The following is a 20,056-nucleotide window of genomic DNA, read 5'->3' as shown; positions in this document are numbered from 1 at the left end:
CCCATGACACCACAGCAGGGTTGAAGCTGCCTCCTGGGGCAGACCCCAGTCCCCCTACCCATAAAATCTCATAGAAAGGAACTTGGAATCAGCACAGTGCTGTGAGCAGGCCAACAGGGAGGCAGATTCCTTCTGTTCCCCTGCCTGGATTCTTCCAGGGGTATGCTCTTACTCCAAAGGGGTTTCAGATTCACACCTCGATTACTTTCTGCTTTTGCTGAGAGTCCTTCTGGAGGCTCTTTGAGGCAAAGTTGAGTTTCTCATAGTCCTTTTGAATCTGCAAAAACTTGGCTTCCATGTGCTGGCTCAGCTCCTGGTCCTGTTCCAGGGGTGGAAGAACATAAGGTGCTGACCAAAGGGGTCTGTCTGCGCCACAGGGGCAGACCCGCATTACTCAGCCAAGTGGCCATGAGCTCTTAATGTCTACAGGATGTTTGCATCAAGACTTTAATTTCTGTCCATGCTGCTGGCTGATCCAGGCCAATCTGGAGCAGTTTGGGTCCCCTCCACATTACAGCAAAGCACAGCACAGAATGAGGATGTGTTGTGGACCTCCAAGAGGATCAGTCCAGGAGGTGGTGCCACAGAATGCTCCCACAGAATCTCACCTGCTCGTTCAGCTGGTTGGCTGTCTCATATATCAACTCCTCCAGGATGCCATGCATCTTTTTATACTGCTCCTCCATCTTCTGCAGCTCACTCTTTGTCCTCTGCAGCACAGCCCTGGCCAGCGAGATGGGAGCAAGGGCAGGGTTACCCCTGCAGGGCTGCTCGGGCACTGTCCTGTGCCTGCAAACCAGGATGCTCCCAGACCCCCAGGTGCCCTTGCAGCCCCCCAGGCTATGAAACCCACTTGTGTCCTCTTACTCAATTTGCTGAGACATCTCCTTCCTGCTCTCTTCTTTCCACTTGGTTGCATCCTCCCTCAGTTTTTTAATGTCCTCCTCCATCTTTTTCATCTGGGAAGGTCAGTGACGGTAGAGTCAGGGCACAGACATCATGTTGTCCCAGCGTGGGGGCCTTCAGCTGCATGGGCAGACCCAGGGCCCCCCACCCAGTCCTGAGCCCCTGACCCCAAACCATTGCTCTTTGAGTCACATTGAAATTCCCCATGGGATCCCAAAGATGTCACCACCCACTCGCACCACCAGCTCACTAAGGCAAGGGCGTCTTTTATCTTCTTTATGTCTGCTTCCATTTGGTTGTGTGCTGTCTTAAGCCTTTCAATCTCCTCACGGAGATCCTGCATGAGATTCATGTCCTAGGAGAGAGGAGTGGTGGCAGTGAGACTCTGGGAGGGTCAACGAGGACCTGCAAAGCCTTGACCCTGCTGTGGTTTGCAGGGCACTGGGGCACAGCTGAGGGCTGGGCTCAGCCAGGCTGACAGGGCCCTGCAGGCAGCACTGTCCATGCATCTGGCAGGGAGGAGGGTGCTGAGCCTCCAGCTGGCACAGCCGAGGGTGCTGGCTGCTGTCTCAGACCCACGGCTTGCTCCCTGCAGCTGTTCACCTCATCCCGTGACTCCTGGATCTTCTTCATGTTCTCTGCCAGATGACGGTGGGCACTCTTTAACTTTTCAATCTCCTGGAGTTGCTTGGAAAGAGCTGAGGTCTAGGAGAAAATGTTGTTGGACACAAGTCTCTGGAGAGTGTGTGTGGGGAATAGGACATTCAGAATCACAGTGGTCTGCACAGACCTGTTCCTCCTGGAACTTCTTCATGTCCTCTGACATGTGGGAAATTTCTGCCTTTATCCCACCAATCTCCTTATTAAGAATCTGTGAAACAGTCCAAGAAACAGGGATATCAGAGGTGATGTCCAGGGCAGCATCAGCCCAAGGAGCCCCACCGTGGCACGGGCAGCCCCTGGCACAGCCGGGTCAGCAGGTCCCGGTGCCGCCCGCCCCAGCCCGGCTCAGTGCCAGAGCGCTGAAGCCCATCCAGACAGCAAAGAGCCGCTGCCAGCGGCTCAGCCTCTACCTGGGCAGTGAGGGCAGTGCCAAGCACTGCTGTCTGAGGGAGCAGGGAGGGGCTGTCTGGTGGGGGAGTGCCCACGGGGCTGGGAACAGCCTCTACCTTCTTATAGAGTTCCATCTCCTTCTTCATCTGTTCCATGTCAGTGGCCAAGTCAGCGAGAGAGGGGCCGCTCAGGTGTCCCGGCCACGGCTCCTCGCTGCTCAGGTACTGCACGTCCAGGTGCTCCAGCACGGCCTGCAGCAGCTTTCGCATGGCTGCAAAATGGACAGCCCCATAGCGGGGCATCCCAATGGAGACATCCAGGAGCTGGGAGAGGCTGAGTGAGTCCAGGGATGTTGCCATGTCTGCACACGCTCTGTCCCTGGCTGGTCACAGCCTTCTTGCCCAGCTGGGTCAGTCAGGGATGAACAAAAGGGATGATAAAAGGGATGAACAAAAGCAGTGATAGAAGCGATGAACAAAAGCAATGATAAAAAGGATGAGCAGCCAGCAGGCTCCTTCCTCCTCCCTCATCCCTTGCAGGACTGGATCCTGCGCTGCTCAGGCTCCTCTTCATCACAACCCCCGTTGCCAGGCAACACACCCCACTGCATTCCTGGGAGCCAGTGGGTCCCAGGCCCATGGATTAATGGGGCCATGAAATGGCTGAAAGGGACCTAAAGGATCATCTTGTTCCAGCCCCTGTCAAGGACAGGTAAAGGAACATTTTCTGCTAGACCAGGTTCTTCCAAGCCCCATCTGACCTGGTCATGGGCACTGCCAGGAATGGGGCAGACACAGCTTCTCTGGGCAGACTGTGCCAGGGCCTCACTGCCCTCACAGGGAACACTTTCTTCCCAATATCCCACCCATCTCTCCCCTCTCTCAGTGTGAAGCCATTCCGTGCCAGGCCCTTGTGCAAAGTCCACCTCCAGCCCGTTTTGTAGTCCTTTAATTTACTGAAAAGTGCTCACAGGTCTCCCAGGAGAGTACAGCCTCACAGTTGTTCTTTGAATCAGTTTAAGATGTGCATTTACATGTAAGGCAGTTCCTGTGCTGCTGCAAACCCGAGGCTGGCTTGGAGCACGCACTGGGATCAGCCTTTGCCGGGGAAGCAGTGGGGGGCTGTTCCTCATGCCCGAGTGCAGGAGGGCCCCTGTGAGCACCTGGCTGAGCTGTAGGGTGGTTGAGGCATAGACTCCTTTCTCCTCTGGAGTTCAGGGCAAAGAGTCTACATGGGTGAAGCCTTTGTACAATTTCCTCCAAGCTGGGTTTTCTGTCAGCTTGAGAGTCCATAGAGAAGACAATTAAATGATTTCTCCTGCCAATGTCCCCAAGACTGTGGGGGGAAGACAAACAAAATTCTTCCCTTCAACACCCGCTGTCCTCCCCTCACCTGTCCCTTTCCAACACACGCTCTGTTCACCCCTAGTCCTTCCTGCTTCAAAGCTCTACAGCAGCAATGTTCAGCTTAAGGGGGCTTGCAATTTTATAACATCTAATTAATTTTTTAAATAGTCTTTAGCAGTGTTAAGTTCAACTCTTACCCAGCAGGTAGCTAAATTTCTTTTTGCAGCTTGTCATTATTAGAGTTTGATTGGGAAAATCAGCAAGACTTTCAGTTTTGGTAAATTTTCCGAACAACTGGACTATGTAAGTTAAGGGATGTCCTTAACTTAGCAGCAACCGTCCTTTTAATACAGGAAGTCCAGAATGGACCATGGGCCAGAATTTATGTTCCACCCATGGTCCTCTCTGTTCTAGGACTGGTTAGCCCCCAGTCGAATGCTTAAGTATCAAGTTGTCTTGTTGGATCAGGATAATGTGGAACTGAAAACGGCCACTTTTCCTTGCAGCCAGCTGTGTTCCTGGAGTCTGTACCAGAAAGTCAAGAAGCCTCACAACATGATTGTCTTCTAATTATGGAGCAGCTTTACTCCAGTAGAGAAGATACTCTGCTAGAAGATCCAGACAGGGAATTGTTCACAGATGGAAGCAATTTTGTGAGCAAAGGAAAGCAGGAATTTGGGTGTGCAGTAGGGCCCAATCAAGGGCCCATCCCCTTGCCTCAGCACCTGTGCACAGGGCTGAGCTCCTCACTCTGTGGCAGCCTGGAATTGTCTCAGGGGAAGAAGGGGAACATATGGGCTAATTCTAAATATGCAGTCAGAGCAGTACATGCCCATGAAACTCCCTGGAACAAAGGAGGGCTCCTTTCAGCACAAACATCTCCTGTCAAAGACGAGACATTATCAGACAACTACTAGAAAGTGTTCAGTTATCAGCCAAAGTGATATGAGGAGAAAAGCTGGTACAGCTGGCCTAGTTATTTAATTTGCAAAACCTTAGATCAATGGACTGCAGTTTTGCTCCCTTCCTTGGTAAATGTTTCTCCTACTTTTGATGGTGTGGTTCCATAGACCAATGACTTGGCAAAATGAGCATAGGCTTAGCTCGCCAGGAGCAAGCAATTCTTCATCTGGCAACAGCATGAGAACTGAGAAATCAATAACAAATGCAAGATAGAATATTAATTAATGAAGAGAATGATGTCATTTATAGGCAATGAGCATGAATTTCCTTGTTAAAAATACATGAAAAGTTTAGGAAGTGGGTGTGCATGCTGAATGGAGCTATTCCCATGCACCCCGGTGCTGGGAATAAAGTAATGCCTGATTCCTACTACTAAAATAGGGTAAGATAGTTTGATTTATCCTGATGTTTTCAGTGACAGTGGGAAAATTCTCTGCCTGTATTTTTGAAGGTTTATTTAATAACTTAATCAAATGAAGAAGTTATTTCTCTGACATCCATTGTCACAGACTTTTCTCTCTGCTGAGATGACGTCCCTGGTAAAGCACGAGGTTCCCAGTCCTGTCCAGCTGCTTGTGGGCTGTCCAAGTCTCATGGGGCTGGAGTGGATGGATGAGTCCCGGTGTTCTGGAGACGTGCTGGGGGGCTGTGCCTGGCAGGTGATCCTGTGAGGCCAGGGCCTGGGGGTGAGAGGCAAGAGTGAGCCCCCACTTCCCAGGGCAGCCCCCATCTGGGGCAGCTCTGCCAACCCAGTGTGGGGCAGCAGGAGGGTCACCTGCTTGGCCAGAAACCCCCAGGAATCAGATGGATACCCATCAGACAACTAGTCTCTTCTGTCCCCTGATCCCCATGCCCTGACAGGGCCACACCTGGCTCATCCTTTGTCCTCATCACCGGAAGAAGCTGGTCATTACGGCGCCTCGAGATGTGTCCACTACTGTTCAGCAGCTGGGTCCCTCTGGGCTGGGAAGGAGAGAGCAGCTGGCTGCAAGGTGGGGCCCAATTCAGCATCCCCTGCAACCCTCCCAAAGCAGCTCTCCCTGGGGAAACTGAAGGTACACATTCACCCTGGATACTCAGAAAAACCTGCCAGCCCCCACAACAGGTGCCATGTCCCTACCTTCAGCATCCCTGCCTTGCTGGGGAGAGGAACTATCCTGGTTCCGGCAGAACCCTGAATGGGTGGCAGAGTGAAACTGCTGCTCTGATGGTCACCAGAGTTCTGTGACACACGGGAGACACTGCCGTGGACCGGTTTCCTGTGGGATGGGGCAGAGGATCATCAGAGCCCAGCCCTGTGGCATCTCTGGCTTCACCCTGCTGTGCCAGGGAGGGGGCTGGTGGTGCTGCCTGCAGGGACAGGTCCCTGCCAGCTCCTGTCCTCCTGCTGCAGGAGACCCAAGCCCATCCCACACAGGGAAGAGCCCTCCCTGCTGTGGCGAGGCCGCCCTGCAGCCCAGGAGCCAGGGATGTGTCCTCCAAGCCCCTACCTTTGGCTGTGCGCTGGCTCCTTGCTGGGGGGCAGCGGCTGCAAATAGGGGAGTGTCTCGGGGTACCTGGGGAGGGCAGGAGTGACAGGTGTGTGACAGGGGACAAACAAGCCGTTCCTGTTTGAGGCAGCAGCCCCAAAGCCATAGGATTGTAGCCCATGGCATCCCGCTGCCTGCAGCCCTTGGGATGAGTCCCCATGTCCCCTGCTGATGGGCAGGGCTGCAGAGGGGCTCCCCACATCAGAGGCTGCCAAGCAGCCCCTCTCAGCCCTGTGGCCAGCACAGAGGGTCAGTGCTGGCCCCATCTGCCCCCGTCACAGCCCCAGTGCCCCCAGTGCACTGTGCTACTCACTGGCCAGGAACGTGCATGGTGAGCATGCGGTCACAGGACAGGCAGGTGAAAGGGACCGGCAGCTGCCTGAGGAGGGTGAGAGCAGAGGGCTGGGTGAGCTCCTGGGGCCACAGCCCTGCCCGCACACAGGCAGCAGCTGGCTGGCACAGCCACGTGCCGGGCACGTCCCTGCACAGAGTCACGGTGTTTGCAGGTGATGCTGGGCTGTGGAGCCCTGGGCTGTGGAGCCTGTTTGTCCCCATCCCCAATCCGCTGGCTGATGCCAGGGGAAGGGCACAGGCGCCCACGTCACCATCCCAAGCAGCCCTTGCACCGCTTTCAGCCCCTGTCTGGCACCAAAGTCTCCCTGTGCCTGGCCAGGAGGGCAGGGCACGGCCCAGCTCTGGGACACTGTGTGTCACACGCTGCCCAGCAGGAGCAGTTGCCATCTCCCTCCCTGGCTTCTGGGAGCCATTGCACCCACACTCCCATTTTGCTTTGGGAGAGCTGCATCCTGCAGGTGCCCCCTCCTCATGCCTCCTTTCCAGTGTGGAACCTGCTGCTGGTGGAAGGAGAAGGTGCAGCTGCTTCATCAGCATCCCTGGGGTTCATTTAGCAGCTAAATTGGTCCCACATGGGCAGTGGGTGGGACAGCTGAAGGGAATGGGGCCATTGCTGTCCCCAAAGCCATCAGCATCTCCATCACACTCACTTCTTAGTCCCAGCAGCACTCTCACACTCCTTTGTCTCATTCTTGAACTCCTCAATTCCCTTCCACATCTCCTCCACCAGATTTTGGAATGCCTTCAGGTCCTTGCGACTCAGCTGAGAACAGGAGCACAGCCTCAGCCAGCTGCCCCGGGATGTGACATGGAGGTCTCCAGGGAAAGCCTGGAGGGGGATCCTCAGAGGGACGCTGCCTCAGGCTGTCAAGTCCCCAAGGTGCCAGTTTCTCCTGGTGGAGGATGAGGTACCCCTCACCTTCTCTTCCATTGCATCACTGAACTGCTGCTGCACCGTGTTCCAGTGCTGCTCCTGGTCTGAAATCTGACTCTGCAAGTCCTGCATCCTCTCATCGATCCGCTCCATGTTCGCTTCAAACTGGCTGCAATTGACTTTGCTGCCCAAGGCAGCTCTGTCTGCTTTCTAGCAGAGGGGAACAGCAGGAGAGCGGTGGGGAGAGGGATGAGGAAGGACAGGCAGGGCCAGCCCGTGTGAGGGCAGAGGGAGAAGTGCTTCCTCCAGGCCATCATGCCCCTTTTGGGTGCTGTGGCCCTGTTTGTCCCATCACCCCGGTGAGCTGGGTCCCATCTTCTGAAGGGTGAGGGAGCCCTCACGCTCAGGAAATCCTCCCTTCCCCAGGCCAGTCCTGCCACCCAGCCCCCAAGGGACAAAGGGCATTTGTCACCCTGCCCGGGAACCCCATGGCTGGCACAGAGCTCCCCCAAGACTGTACCAGGTCCATCGCTGCCAGCATGTCCTGCTCATCTGCTTTCTCCTTCTGCAGCTTCTCCAGAGACTGGAACAGCATCTTTCAGCACAAAAAGGAACCCATGACACCGCAGCAGGGTTGGAGCTGCCTCCTGGCCAGGAGAGCACATCCTGCTTCCCATCCCCAAAAAACCCTTGAGGAAAGGCATTTGGAACAGACCCCATTCTGTCTCTGCATGGAGACAGATTCTTTGTGATCCCTGCCTGGAGTCATGAAGAGAGCTCTGACACCACAGGAGTTTCAGCCACACACCTCGATTGCTTTCTGCTTTTGTTGAGAGTCTTTCTGGAGCCTCCCTGAGGCAAAGCTGAGCTTCTCACAGTCGCCTTGTATCTGTACAACCGTGGCCTCCACGTGGTGCAACCGCTCCTGGTCCTGCTCCAGGGACGGAAAAATGTCACCCTGAGCAGGAGGGTGTCTGGCTGCTGCACAGGGGCAGACCAGCATTACTCAGCCAGTGGCCACGAGCTCTCAGTGACAACAGGACATTTGCAACAAGGCTTTCATTTCTGTCCATGCCGCTGACTGGTGCAGGCCGGTTTGGGCAGTTTGGGCCTCTCATTGCAGCACATCCAGCTGGGGGATGTCCTCCACCCCCCATGCTGCCAGCTGCTTACCTGGCCCCAATTCCTCATTATCCTCTTGAGCTTGCCCATGGCCATATGCCGTGACTCCAGGGATTCCACCTGCTCCTGGAGTTTCTCGCAGCGCTGGAGGAGATCCCCCAAAAGCTCGTTGATGTCGAAGGTGCATTTGAGGCACTCTGCCTTTGCCTTCTCCTGCTCGTCCTCCTGCTCTTCCTCCTTGCTCCCCGATATCTCCCCTATCTCACCCAGCTGTAGGAAGGCCAGAGGGAATTGGCTCAGAGATGGGATGAAGTGCTGCATGCTGTTAGCCTCAGTGGCCACAGCCAGTCATAGAATATGGCTGGGAACACCCCCAGGACTCCTGCACCAAGCCCGTGGGTGGTGGAAGTGCTTCCCCAGGACCTCACCTGCTCATTCAGCTTGTTGGCTGTCTCAGTCACCAGCTGCTCCAGCATGGTATTCCTCATCTCCTGCTGCTCCTCCATCTTCTGCAGCTCACTCTTTGTCTCCTGCAGCACAGCCCTGGCCAGCGAGATGGGAGCAAGGGCAGGGTTACCCCTGCAGGGCTGCTCGGGCACTGTCCTGTGCCTGCAAACCAGGATGCTCCCAGACCCCCAGGTGCCCTTGCAGCCCCCCAGGCTATGAAACCCACTTGTGTCCTCTTACTCAATTTGCTGAGACATCTCCTTGCTGGTCTCTTCCTTCCAACTGGCTGTATCCTCTCTCAGCTTTTTAATGTCCTCCTCCAGCTTTTTCATCTGGGAAGGTCAGTGACGGTAGAGTCAGGGCACAGACATCATGTTGTCCCAGCGTGGGGGCCTTCAGCTGCATGGGCAGACCCAGGGCCCCCCATCCTTCCCCCAGCCCCTCACTCCAAACCCTGGGCTCACAGAGCCTCACTGAAATTCCCCATGAGAGCCTAAAAGTGACATGTCCCTGTAGCTCACCAAGGCAGCCAACTCCTTAACCTTCTGCGCCATGCGGGTCTGTGCTGCCTTTATCCTGTCAATCTCCACACGGAGATCCTGGGAGAGAGACATGTCCTAGGAGAGAGGGGTGGTGGGAGTCACTCTCTGGGGAGGGCCTGTGGGGCCTGGCAGGGCCCTGCAGGCAGCACTGTCCATGCATCTGGCAGGGAGGAGGGTGCTGAGCCCCCAGCTGGCACAGCCGAGGGTGCTGGCTGCTGTCTCAGACCCACGGCTTGCTCCCTGCAGCTGTTCACCTCGTCCCGTGACTCCTGGAACTTCTTCATGTCCTCTGCCATGCGGGTCTGTAGGAGAAAGGGATATCAGAGATGAGGAGTATGGGCAACACGACCTTCACCACCACAGTGGTGTGCACAGACCTTTGACGCCCTCCTGGTTCCATTATCCTCATCAGGAGCCTGAGAAACCATTTAGGAAAAAAGGGATATCAGAGGTGATGTCCAGGGCAGCATCAGCCCAAGGAGCCCCACCCTGGCACGGGCAGCCCCTGGCACAGCCGGGTCAGCAGGTCCCGGTGCCGCCCGCCCCAGCCCGGCTCAGTGCCAGAGCGCTGAAGCCCATCCAGACAGCAAAGAGCCGCTGCCAGCGGCTCAGCCTCTACCTGGGCAGTGAGGGCAGTGCCAAGCACTGCTGTCTGAGGGAGCAGGGAGGGGCTGTCTGGTGGGGGAGTGCCCCCGGGGCTGGGAACAGCCTCTAATTTGGACGCATGTTTCTTATAGACTTCCATCTCCTTCTTAATTTCTTTCACTTCAGCAGCCACATCAGCGAGAGAGGGGCCGCTCAGGTGTCCCGGCCACGGCTCCTCGCTGCTCAGGTACTGCACGTCCAGGTGCTCCAGCACGGCCTGCAGCAGCTTTCGCATGGCTGCAAGTTGAACGGCCCCCTTCTGGGGCGTCCCAATGGAGACATCCAGGAGCTGGGAGAGGCTGAGTGAGTCCAGGGATGTTGCCATGTCTGCACACGCTCTGTCCCTGGCTGGTCACTGCCCACTTGAGTCTGCCAGGGATGAGCAAAAAGAATAATGAAGGGGCTGAGCAAAAGCAATGATAAAAAGGATGAGTAGTTGGCAGACACTTTCCTCCTTCCTTATCCATCAGAGGACTGGAGCCTCTGCTGCTCATGCCCCTTTTCATCACAACTCCTGTTGCCAGGCAGCGCACCCCACCCCTGGGAGATAGTGGGTCATAGACTCATGAAGTCACGGAGTCATGGAGTCATGGAATGGCTTGGGCTGGAAGGGACCTTAGAGGTCTCTTAGCAATCCCCTCCCGTAGGCAGGAACACCTTCCACTAGACCAGGATGCTCCAAGTCCCATCCAGGCTGGCCCTGGACACTTTCTGGAATGGGGCAAACTCAATTTCTTTGGGCAACTTGTGCCAAGGCATCACGACCCTCACAGGGAAGGTTTTCTTCCCAATACCCAATCTAACCCTGCTGTCTCACAGTGTGAAGCCATTCCCCCTTGTCTTGTCATTCAAAGTGCTTATGCCAAGTCCCTGTCCAGCCCTTCTGGAACCCCTTTACTGACTGAAAGGTGCTTGGAAGTCTCACATGACAGGAGAAGCCTCACTATTTTTCTTTTCATCAGTTTAAGACTTGGGTTACAGCTAAGCCAGTTCATCTGCTGTGTTACTGTCCTATTCTGTGGCATCTCATGTTCTTAGTTTCTTCTTGCGTTGTGGAGGGGCAATAAGCCTGGCACAGGAACAACCACAAAGTCCCAGATGAAATCCAAAGTGTACATTTATTCCAAGTGAGGGATTCCCCAAAGCAGCACCAGGGCAGAGGCTTTAGGAAATCCCTTCCCAAGCCCAGCTGAAGCTCAGCAAGTTCTCCGCTGGTGGAGGTGTTGTGGCATCTACGGCACCTGGAAAGGTCTCCAACATTTCCTGTGTGCACCTTAGTTTCTGCTCTGCAGGAGAGAGCTGGCAAGAGTTGTGTTTGAATAGCCTGGGCTGTTGGACCATCCTGTCATTTGTGTCACCGTGTGCTTTGTCAGACAGCTGCACGGTGTCCGTGGCTGTCAGTGATGGGTCGCTATCTCAGCGCTCATTACCGCCAGCAGCAGGCACAGTGCTCCCTGGTAACCGCACTGAGGAAGGCTCCGCCTCTTCCTCAGTGGTCCATTCTGTGAAGTCTGGACGTCTTATTTGCCGTGCCATGTTCATCTTTCTGCTCTAGGCACATGCAGGCTCTTGTTAGTTGTTTCGGTGATTTCCTCACTGGTTTCAGCAAGCTTTGTCCTTCCCTTTTTGCAGGTTTTGTTCCCTATTTCTCGCCCAGTTTCATCCAGCTTCTACATTGGCTATGACGTATCTTATCTAGCCTGAGTATGCCTGGGCACAATGCTTTCAACCCTTTCAATCCAGAGACCCTGCACTGCACAGGGTCAGGGAACTGCTGGAGTGACAAGAGTGTCTTACCCACCTTGAAAAAACCAAGGGGATATCAGGGATATTTGCACAGACTGTTACAGCTCTGGGATAAGGCTGCATGCACAGTTTTCATGGTGGTGCCATCAGGCACTTGTAATTTTCCTGGGGCCTTGTTCTGGAACAAAACCAGCACCTGCAAACCTCAGCTGCTCTTGGAAAGGATTTAGAACTTTCAGGTAACCTGGGTAGTGGAGAATTTTAAATCCAGGAAAGGGAGGAGTCATGAAGCAAGGGGAAAATCATTCCAGTTTTTCCCATTTTCTTGAGCAGTTGGCAATAGTTTCTTATAAAGGAACTACAGCCCCTGGATGCAGGAAAACATGGCAGGAGGAGATGGATGTTCCATTACTATATGGGCAGGCCACAGGCAGTCAAGGAAATTCCCAGCTGAGATGTTGTACTGTGAAAAAAAGCACCAAACCCTGGCATAAATCCATCCAGCCCTGCCTCATGTGTGACACACAACTCCGGGATGCTCAGAGCATCCATATGGACATGTGGTGGGGACACAGGGATGGGGGTGGCAGCTCCTCCTGGACTGACTCACTGGGATCCCCATTTCCATGTGCTCTGGTCTGTGGTAGGTGACCTGGAAGGAAAGAGGGTGATCCAATCTATGTGAAATGAAGGTGGCACTGCTCAAACAAGTATGGATCAGTGCTGAGGGTCTGGCACAGCACCCTGCAACACTCCTCAGCTCAGGGCATTGTGGATACATCAGCGAGGGACTGGGGAGACAATCAGATGGAAAATAATCATGGATTAATAAATAGCACAACCACTCTGAGGCTTGGGAGATACTCAACAGCAGGAGGTGGTGCTGGGCTTGGCCGTCCCCACCTCTGGCGTGGGGAGCAGAAGTGCAAATGCTGCTGTGCCCCAGCTCAGCTCATCCCCAGGGCAGCTCTGCGGCCTCCCAGCCACTCACAGAGCCCAAACACAGATGGCTCAAGGTCACTGCTGGGGCTCGAGGCAGGGGGAATGGTGCCACAGGCCCTTCCAGCTCGTGACAGTTTGTGCACTGCAGAACACCCTGAACACCCAGCAGCCCCAGGATGCCCAACTTCAGCCACAGAGTTTATTGTTCAGTAGGAGCTCACCACACCAGCAAGCCAGGACGAGGGGGATGGTACATGAATACAGATGTGGAGGAGTTACACAGACAGATTTGTACAGCTTTTGTACAGAGGAGGAAAATGAATCAAATAACAAAATAGACATTAGCAGTCAAACCTTTTTTTTTTTTTTTGTCTTTTTTTGTATCATACTAACAAAATCTGATAGCCAAAAAATGACTAAGCTACAAAATTGTAATTGTAATACATACTGTATGGGTAAAAGGTTATCATCCATTTATACATCTAGTATCATCTTTTTTCTGGTAACTTACAGGAGGCCTATAGGATCTTAGTGTATTAATAACTCCCTACAGATAGTGCTGAGCTGCTAAAGCTGCTGAATAACGGAGTACTGGGATTTTCATTAAGACTTTTACAGTGTCATTTGCATCGTTTTGTTTAATGGGACCCTTATGCATCTCTACTGCAAGTCAGAGGAGCTGCTGGTGGCTGGGGGGAGGCAGGAGCTGTAAGGCCTTGGCTGGCAGCTTGGCACATTCCAAGGGCTGTAACACCCAGGCAGCTTGGTGCCATCACTCCATGGGGCACCAGCACGGTGCTGCCCCTTGCTCCAGCTCTCTGGATGTTGCAGGAGGAATAAAGTTGACATCCCCAAGCATGACTGATTTTTTTTCCCTTTGGTCTTGTGAGTTAAGAGAAGAAATCACTCAATACTACGTAGTCTCCATTCCAAAAGCTGTTTCGTCACCGGTAAGGGCTCAGCTCTCAGCAGAAAAGCATCACTACCTGTCAGGGCAATGCCACTGGCTGTGGGGTTCAGTCCTTCCCTCGGGGCCCGGGCTCCAGCAGCATGTCCCCTCCTGCTCCCCACCCTGCACCGCTGCTCTGGGACAGGACACTCGGGACCCATCTCCAGATGGAAAACCAGCATGGCATTCTCAGGCTGGGAGAAAGGCTGGGGAAAGCACAGCCCTCCCTTACCAGCTCTCGGGGATCGAGGTAAGAGCAAGGCTGAAGCCAAAGGGGGAGTGAAGGCACAAACAGGAACCAGCCCGGATCAACAACAGGACAAGGGGGCACCACTGCTCCAGTGCCCCGGAGCTCTCTCTCCCAGAGAACCAAGCCAGTAAGACCAAGCATTATGAAGTACTTTGTACACCACCACATAGGTAAAAATAGCACTTAAACTTACAAATAAATAGAGGGGCTGGGGAATCTCCCCCTTGTCCTTTCCAAGTCTGTCCCTAGCGTGGTCTCTTACCACCTCAGAAGGGCAGCTGGTGCCCTGGGGAAGTCTGTGCTAATTTTGGAGAGGGAGGGAGTGAGTCCAACCCCTCCTGGCCCCTTACACAGGGTGGAGCTGAAGCCCACATGAGCACACAGCAGCATCCTGTTGGCGTTGTGGATCGTCCTGTTTGGGAGCAGCTCCCATGGACCTGCACCCCAGTGGGTGGGGGCTTCAACCCTCAGCCCTGCAACAGCGACCACACTGCCTGCACAGAGAGCCAAGCAGTGCCAACAGCTCCTGGCTGATCCTCAAGGACCAGCACCGGCATTTACAGCCAGAAAAGATCATCAGCACTAACTCTGAACCCAGTCTGAACCCACTTGTTCTGTTCTGCACTGTCTCCCAAGCTGAATGGGAAAAGCCACAGGTCTGAGCTGCTCCTAGGGGATGGTCCCTGGGGAGAGGCAGGAGACAGAGACTCTTCCAACCTGACAACTTTGGATCTGATCAACAGAACCAGACACATGGTCCCCATGACCACCCCCAGGAGATCCCACTGTGCAGAGCCAAAGGGAGGGGGAAAACACAGGTATCTGTGCTGTGGGTGAAGGCAGCTGGCCACAAGTCACTGGAAGACCCATAATGGAAAATAAGTTACAAATCAGAGTGGGGTCTCCCTCTTGTAGGTGCCCAGGAAGCCCAGGGAAGCCCACGGGTCTGCAGACATGACTTCAGAGACCATCTCACCAACAGGAGCATTCTGGGAAACATCTACCTGAAATTCTTAACAACAGCACTGAGGTATTCACCACTGAGGGCTGTAACAAACAAAAACTCCCTCTGGGACTTTCCAAAATCACTTAGAAGATGAGCACTCAACCAGGAGGGTTTTGGAGACCATTCCTGCAATCCCTTGGGAAACTCCCAGAGCTAGGTAGAGATGTGGCAATATTCCTGGTGATTAGTAAGTGCTGAAGCAACACTTTACAAAGCAGGATGGAATCCTACGTGAATTATTTCCAGCGAGTTCGATCCCCACACTCTGCCTCCTGTTACCACGTGCAGATTTCTGCTGTGACTTCTGACCTGCTTTCCTTCCCTGAAGCCCCCTTCCTCCTCATAAGGACAGGAGATCACCAATCCTGCGTCAGGAGAGAAGGGTGAAGTATTCAATGCCATCCTCCTCATGGCAAGATTGCAGCCATGAAACTCAAACCTTTCCCAGGCTGCTTCTGGCTGCCCCTCCTTCAAAGCAGCAGGAGTGTGGCAACCCACTAAGAAGCAGTGACACAACTTTGTGTGAAATCAGGGCAAAAAGCAACGGAGCTGATGTGCCATCGTGTTCAGCTGCTGGGAGTCTGGCTCAGATCTCCTCTCCCTTCTTGTCCTTTCACAGATGCCCCATCACAGCACAAGAGCTCGTGAAGACTGGGGGAGTGGGGCACTAACTGGGAGATGCCTGGAAAAATATTGCTGTGACTGTTCCCTGTGCTACTGAACAGTGAACCTGAGCTGGGCTCCTTCACACCTCTAAGAGCATTTTGTCACCTTGCTCTGCCCTAATATTGCTTGGGAGCTGTGGTGCAAAGTCAGAGTAAAGCCTTGGGAAGAAGGAACAAGATCCTCTGCTGGTACAGACACAAGAGCTGTGTGGGCTCCGGTCTTGTTCTGCCTCTGCTCCAAATACACTCAGGTCATGCACAGAGGATTGCTGAAGCCATCAGAGTCAGGCTCACAGCAGCACCTTCACCTCATCCATCCCGGGTAGCAGGGGATGGGCATCACACTGAAGAGCCAAGGGCAGCTCTGGAAAGCACCAGGCAATCCACAGTTAGGGGTAAATTAAACAGGCAAGGAGGGAAACATTTGCTCAATGCATCTGCCCCACACTGAGTGTCCCCAGCATGGAGCTGCAAGGCCAGGATGCTGAGATCCAGCATCTGTGGAGTCCTGAGTTCAAAACAGACCCAAAGAACCCCCAGGAGTGAGGGGGGCCAAGCTGGAGAGCTGGCTATGGCAGGACTCCAGCAGGCCTGCTCAGAGATCTCACTGCAGGAACAAAGGCCAACTACACCCAGGCAAGGTGGGCCTGACCCCAGACTTGGAGCCACCACAGCTTCTTCCCCAAATGGCAGGGGAGAAGAAACAAAATAAATATCCCTCTGAAACCGGATTATTTCCCACGACATGCTATAATACAAGAACTAAGCGCAGCCTCTGCTCTAAAACAATGATGTCTTCCACAAAGGAAGGAGGGGAACACGTCCCCAAACCTCACATCATCAGCCCAGCAGGTTTCACTCACTTGTGCAGGTCCTCAGGACACCAGGGTGTGTGGGAGGGAAGGGTCAGACCCCATGGGAGGGTGCAGCCTACGGGCACATGCTTTGAACACCACAGACAAATCCCTCTGCAGCTCCTGTGGGGTTACTGGGACCTGCTGACACTTCAGCCACAGCTCAGGACAGCTGTCATCCAAACCATGTCAGCTGGTGGGACAAGGGCAGCTCAAACAATACAAATTCCACAGTCAAAACCAATACAAGTAAGAAACCAAACCCAGAGAGGTCTTTCTGCTCCCTCCTGGAACAACGGCTGTCTTGGAAAACTGGACTCCGGGATTGTCCTGATTACATCAGTTAGTACATTATAAACATTGTCCTGCTTTAAAGTGAAAATACTGTGTGTGGTCTTTTGGAGGTGCTAAAGCCAGATGTGGTGTTGTTTTTCCTGACTGTGCAGAGCAGCTGATACTGGCGTGAAATGATCCTTTTCACCTCTTCTCTATCAGAGCTTCTCCTGCAAGGAAACAGATCTTGTTAGGCAAAATGAGGACAAGCACAGAGGATTTTCTTTTTTTTTTGGAAGAGGCACGGAGCAGAATGCCCACGGCTTTGCCCAGTATGGGTAGATGAGGTCTGCTGTGGGAGGCCAGGACAGCATGTCCCACAAATGCCACCCACGTAAAGGGGACAGCAGGGATCTGAGGCTGAGCAGGGACTAGCAGGGGCTGCCCAAAGTGTCACACAGCTCTGACCCAGGAGACTGTGGGGAAACTCCCTCTGCACTGCACCTCGGTGTGCCCCTCACCTTCCCCATGCCTTCAAGGGCTTTCTAGTGATGCTCCCACCACACTTTGGAACGGGAGTTGTGCAAAGCCTCTTGATTTTGCCGTGGGAATGATACAGTCAAGCTGTGCTGGCACAACTGCCCCCGTCCAAGGGCTGTCCCCAGCATAGCACGCAAGAAACCACACGAAGCAGATACTGTTTTAAAGGACATTCTGCTCAGAACTTACCTCTTGCTTGTGGGATTTATCCTGCTGGTGAATCCCGTTAGCAGACCCAGAATTTCCAACAGTCTGCGATGGAAAACAGACAACACTTGCTGAAGAGGGACACAGATCCTGGAGGTTTTGCTTACAAGCACTGAAATTTGGCAAGACTGCCCTGTCCTTCCTGAGCTGCTCACTCCACACAAGGAAAGGGGGATGCAAAAACCCCACCCCACTTCTGGCAAGAATCTTCCTGCCCTCTGCACCCTGGCTCAATCCCCAGGTGCCAGACTTCATCCCTCCCAGCTACCAAACATCCCCCAAGCTCCTTATGGACACAGACCCACCATTCACCCCAGCTCCTAAATACCAAACCCCAAATCCAGCCAAGGGCAATGTTAATGTTAGCTGCAGAGCACAGCACACTGAACATCCAGCACTGAAAAGGACATTTGCCATTCCCCATTTCCCATCTCTGGGGGCAAGTCTGGCAACCAGGACAGGCTGTTCTATCTTTAGAAGGCACAAGAACTTTTAAACATTTATAATGTTCCTCTAAGAGAGTAGTATAGAGCCCTTCAGCTTCCCAGTGACAGTACAGCCAGCACAAGCAAGAGAAGAAGGCTGCAGCCTGAAGCCCCAGCATTCCCAATGCTGGGTGCTTGGGCCTCGGCAATCAGAGTCACATTGCTGGTGAACTGCTGATGGCACTATGGGGAGACAAGACTGCAGTGTTTGAGAGTCCCAATTTTCATCCTCACTGGGACCACAAAGGTGCAGAATCAACACTACAGGACAGAAGTTTAGTTTGATCATGAAAACCAGGCAGAAGTTCAAACTAAACTCTGATAAGACACTGAGCTGTTTGCCAGGCAGTGGATCCTACCTGGATGCCAAGAATAGTGCTGCTGCCAGGGCTCAGCAACCCCACCACTGTTGCCATATTCTATTTGCTTTCTGTGAATGTTTACATTTTGTAGTGGAGCCTTCTCACGCTTGTAACATAAACAAGAGTTGTTTTTCACATTCCTCTCTGATGAGGGACAACTGATTGATTTCTAGCCTGGCCAGTGGGATGGAGAGGTGGTAACCTTGTTCTCCAATCCCTGGTCACTGTCCACAATCTATAAAAGCAAGGTAAATATAATAAAGTTAGCCTTCTGTTTGCCTTAGAGTGTGAGTGTCATTTCTCTTTGTGTCCTCTAGCGACACACCACAGGCCATTACCTGCCTGCAGCTCACCCAATCTGGGCACTGATCAGACAGCTGATATCAAAAATCAGGCTTGAAGTCTGGTCTCAGAACATGGTCACAAAAATGAACAGAGTGGTGCAATTTGCTTGAAATTAAATAAAAAGGCTCCCAGACGAATCACTAAAACTCTTCAAGAAAACATCCAAGTGCCAAATCTTTGTTGTTTCCTGCAAAGCTGTGGGTCAGGCATCTCCCAGCACAAGGAGAAGGCAAAGAATTTCTTTCTGCCAAGGCAGATATCTGGGCAACAGCTGCTTCCATCAGAGAGGAGACAGGAGGCTGGAAGGCGGTGCAGAATGAGTTACAGTGGGCATGTGGCTTCTGGGGAAGAACCATCAATTCCCTAACTATTGTAGCAGGATTTGGGCCAGCAATGTCCTCAGCCTCAACCTGAACGCTCCTGGTTAACAGTTCTCCTTCACAAGGGGAAGAGTGAACAGATTTCAACCAAAACTAGGAAGCTTTGATCCAGACTCCCCTGTAAACAGCACTTTAAAAACCTGACATCAATAGAAATTTGAAGCCTGCCTTCCCACAGCAATCCTCTGCTTCTTTGCACCTTGGATTGTAGTTGAAGACATAATGCTATTCTGTCACATCTCTACATTTTCTTAAGTGTGAATTTATTAAACTAAAACCAGGGGTATCTTAGCTGAGCTCATAAGGTCTGTTCCAATCCACTTCAGGCAAGATCAGTCATTTTCTACATCTAAGGAAGAAATAATCACCACCTGCACAGCTTCTGGAGATGGGATTGCAAAAAGGGAAGATTTCCCTTCCTCAAGAGACTGTGCATCAAAGCAAACAGAGAATAACTTTCCCCTCCTGTAGCTGCCCAGAGATGAGTACGTCATGATGCGTTTGCATCTGACACACAGCAATTACAGCAGAAGTCACTCTGGAGGTACTGACAGGATGATGATACATCCTGGACTGCCACAAACGTGTCATCATGACCCCACCAGTCCTGCCTGGCGCTGGCAGATGCTGCACTGCAGGATACAGAGACCTGTGTGCAACACACAGATGTTCAGTGAGCCAGCAGATCTGTCAGAGTTGCGGTTTTTGCCTTGCACCCTCCTGACCACCTCCATGCCCATAACACTGCAATGCCAACAGTGTTTGGTGTATCCAAGAGAGACTGTCATGAGAAGAGAAGGCTTGAACCCCCCCAGATTACCTAGCACAGCATATCTGCACCTGCATCAGTGAAAAAAAGCTCTCTGCCCACTCTGTGTCTAGTGGCTTGCTCTGTACTACCCTAAGGTGTCTGCTTGAATGCCAGTTGTAGCTCATTATTGCAAGAGAAAGACATTTTTCTGCTGAGAATTTAAATGAGCGAGTACAAGACAAACAATGGTGCATCTGAGCTCCACTGCCTATTTGCAGACCCAAGAGAAAACACAGCTAGAAGGACATTCAAGGACATGAAGCACAAAGCTTGGCACAAGGGGCAGGTCACTGCAGGAGGAATCAGTCAGGGCTGACTCCACAGGTATGAGATGGAAAAGCCAAGTGTTGAGAGTCAAACTCTTCAGTTTCCTAAAGAAGGATGTAGGACAGGCAATGGAAACAGCCTTTCTTTAGTCAGAAGAAACAAAGGAGATCGGAGGAAGTTGGGGAGAGAAGAT

At 52.9% G+C, this 20,056-nt stretch overlaps 1 protein-coding gene across 5 annotated transcripts in view; it reads right to left on the bottom strand.

Moving 5' to 3' along the window:
• Positions 1-12,646: 12,646 nt before the first annotated feature.
• The window catches only part of CLIP2 (CAP-Gly domain containing linker protein 2), a 91,973-nt gene continuing 84,563 nt past the window's right edge, over positions 12,647-20,056 (bottom strand). For all 5 annotated transcript variants that reach the window (XM_058423029.1, XM_040082601.2, XM_040082599.2 and 2 more), the window contains 2 exons: positions 17,196-17,258; positions 12,647-16,696 (listed from right to left, as the gene is read on the bottom strand). In XM_058423029.1, the coding sequence (XP_058279012.1) occupies positions 16,685-16,696; positions 17,196-17,258 (75 nt within the window). In that variant the 3' untranslated portion in view covers positions 12,647-16,684. The remainder of the gene's footprint in view (positions 16,697-17,195; positions 17,259-20,056) is intronic.

This window comes from Hirundo rustica, chromosome 19 (assembly GCF_015227805.2).
Source record: "Hirundo rustica isolate bHirRus1 chromosome 19, bHirRus1.pri.v3, whole genome shotgun sequence".
In the NCBI taxonomy this organism is placed as follows: domain Eukaryota; kingdom Metazoa; phylum Chordata; class Aves; order Passeriformes; family Hirundinidae; genus Hirundo; species Hirundo rustica.
This window is presented reverse-complemented; position numbering and strand designations above follow the sequence as displayed.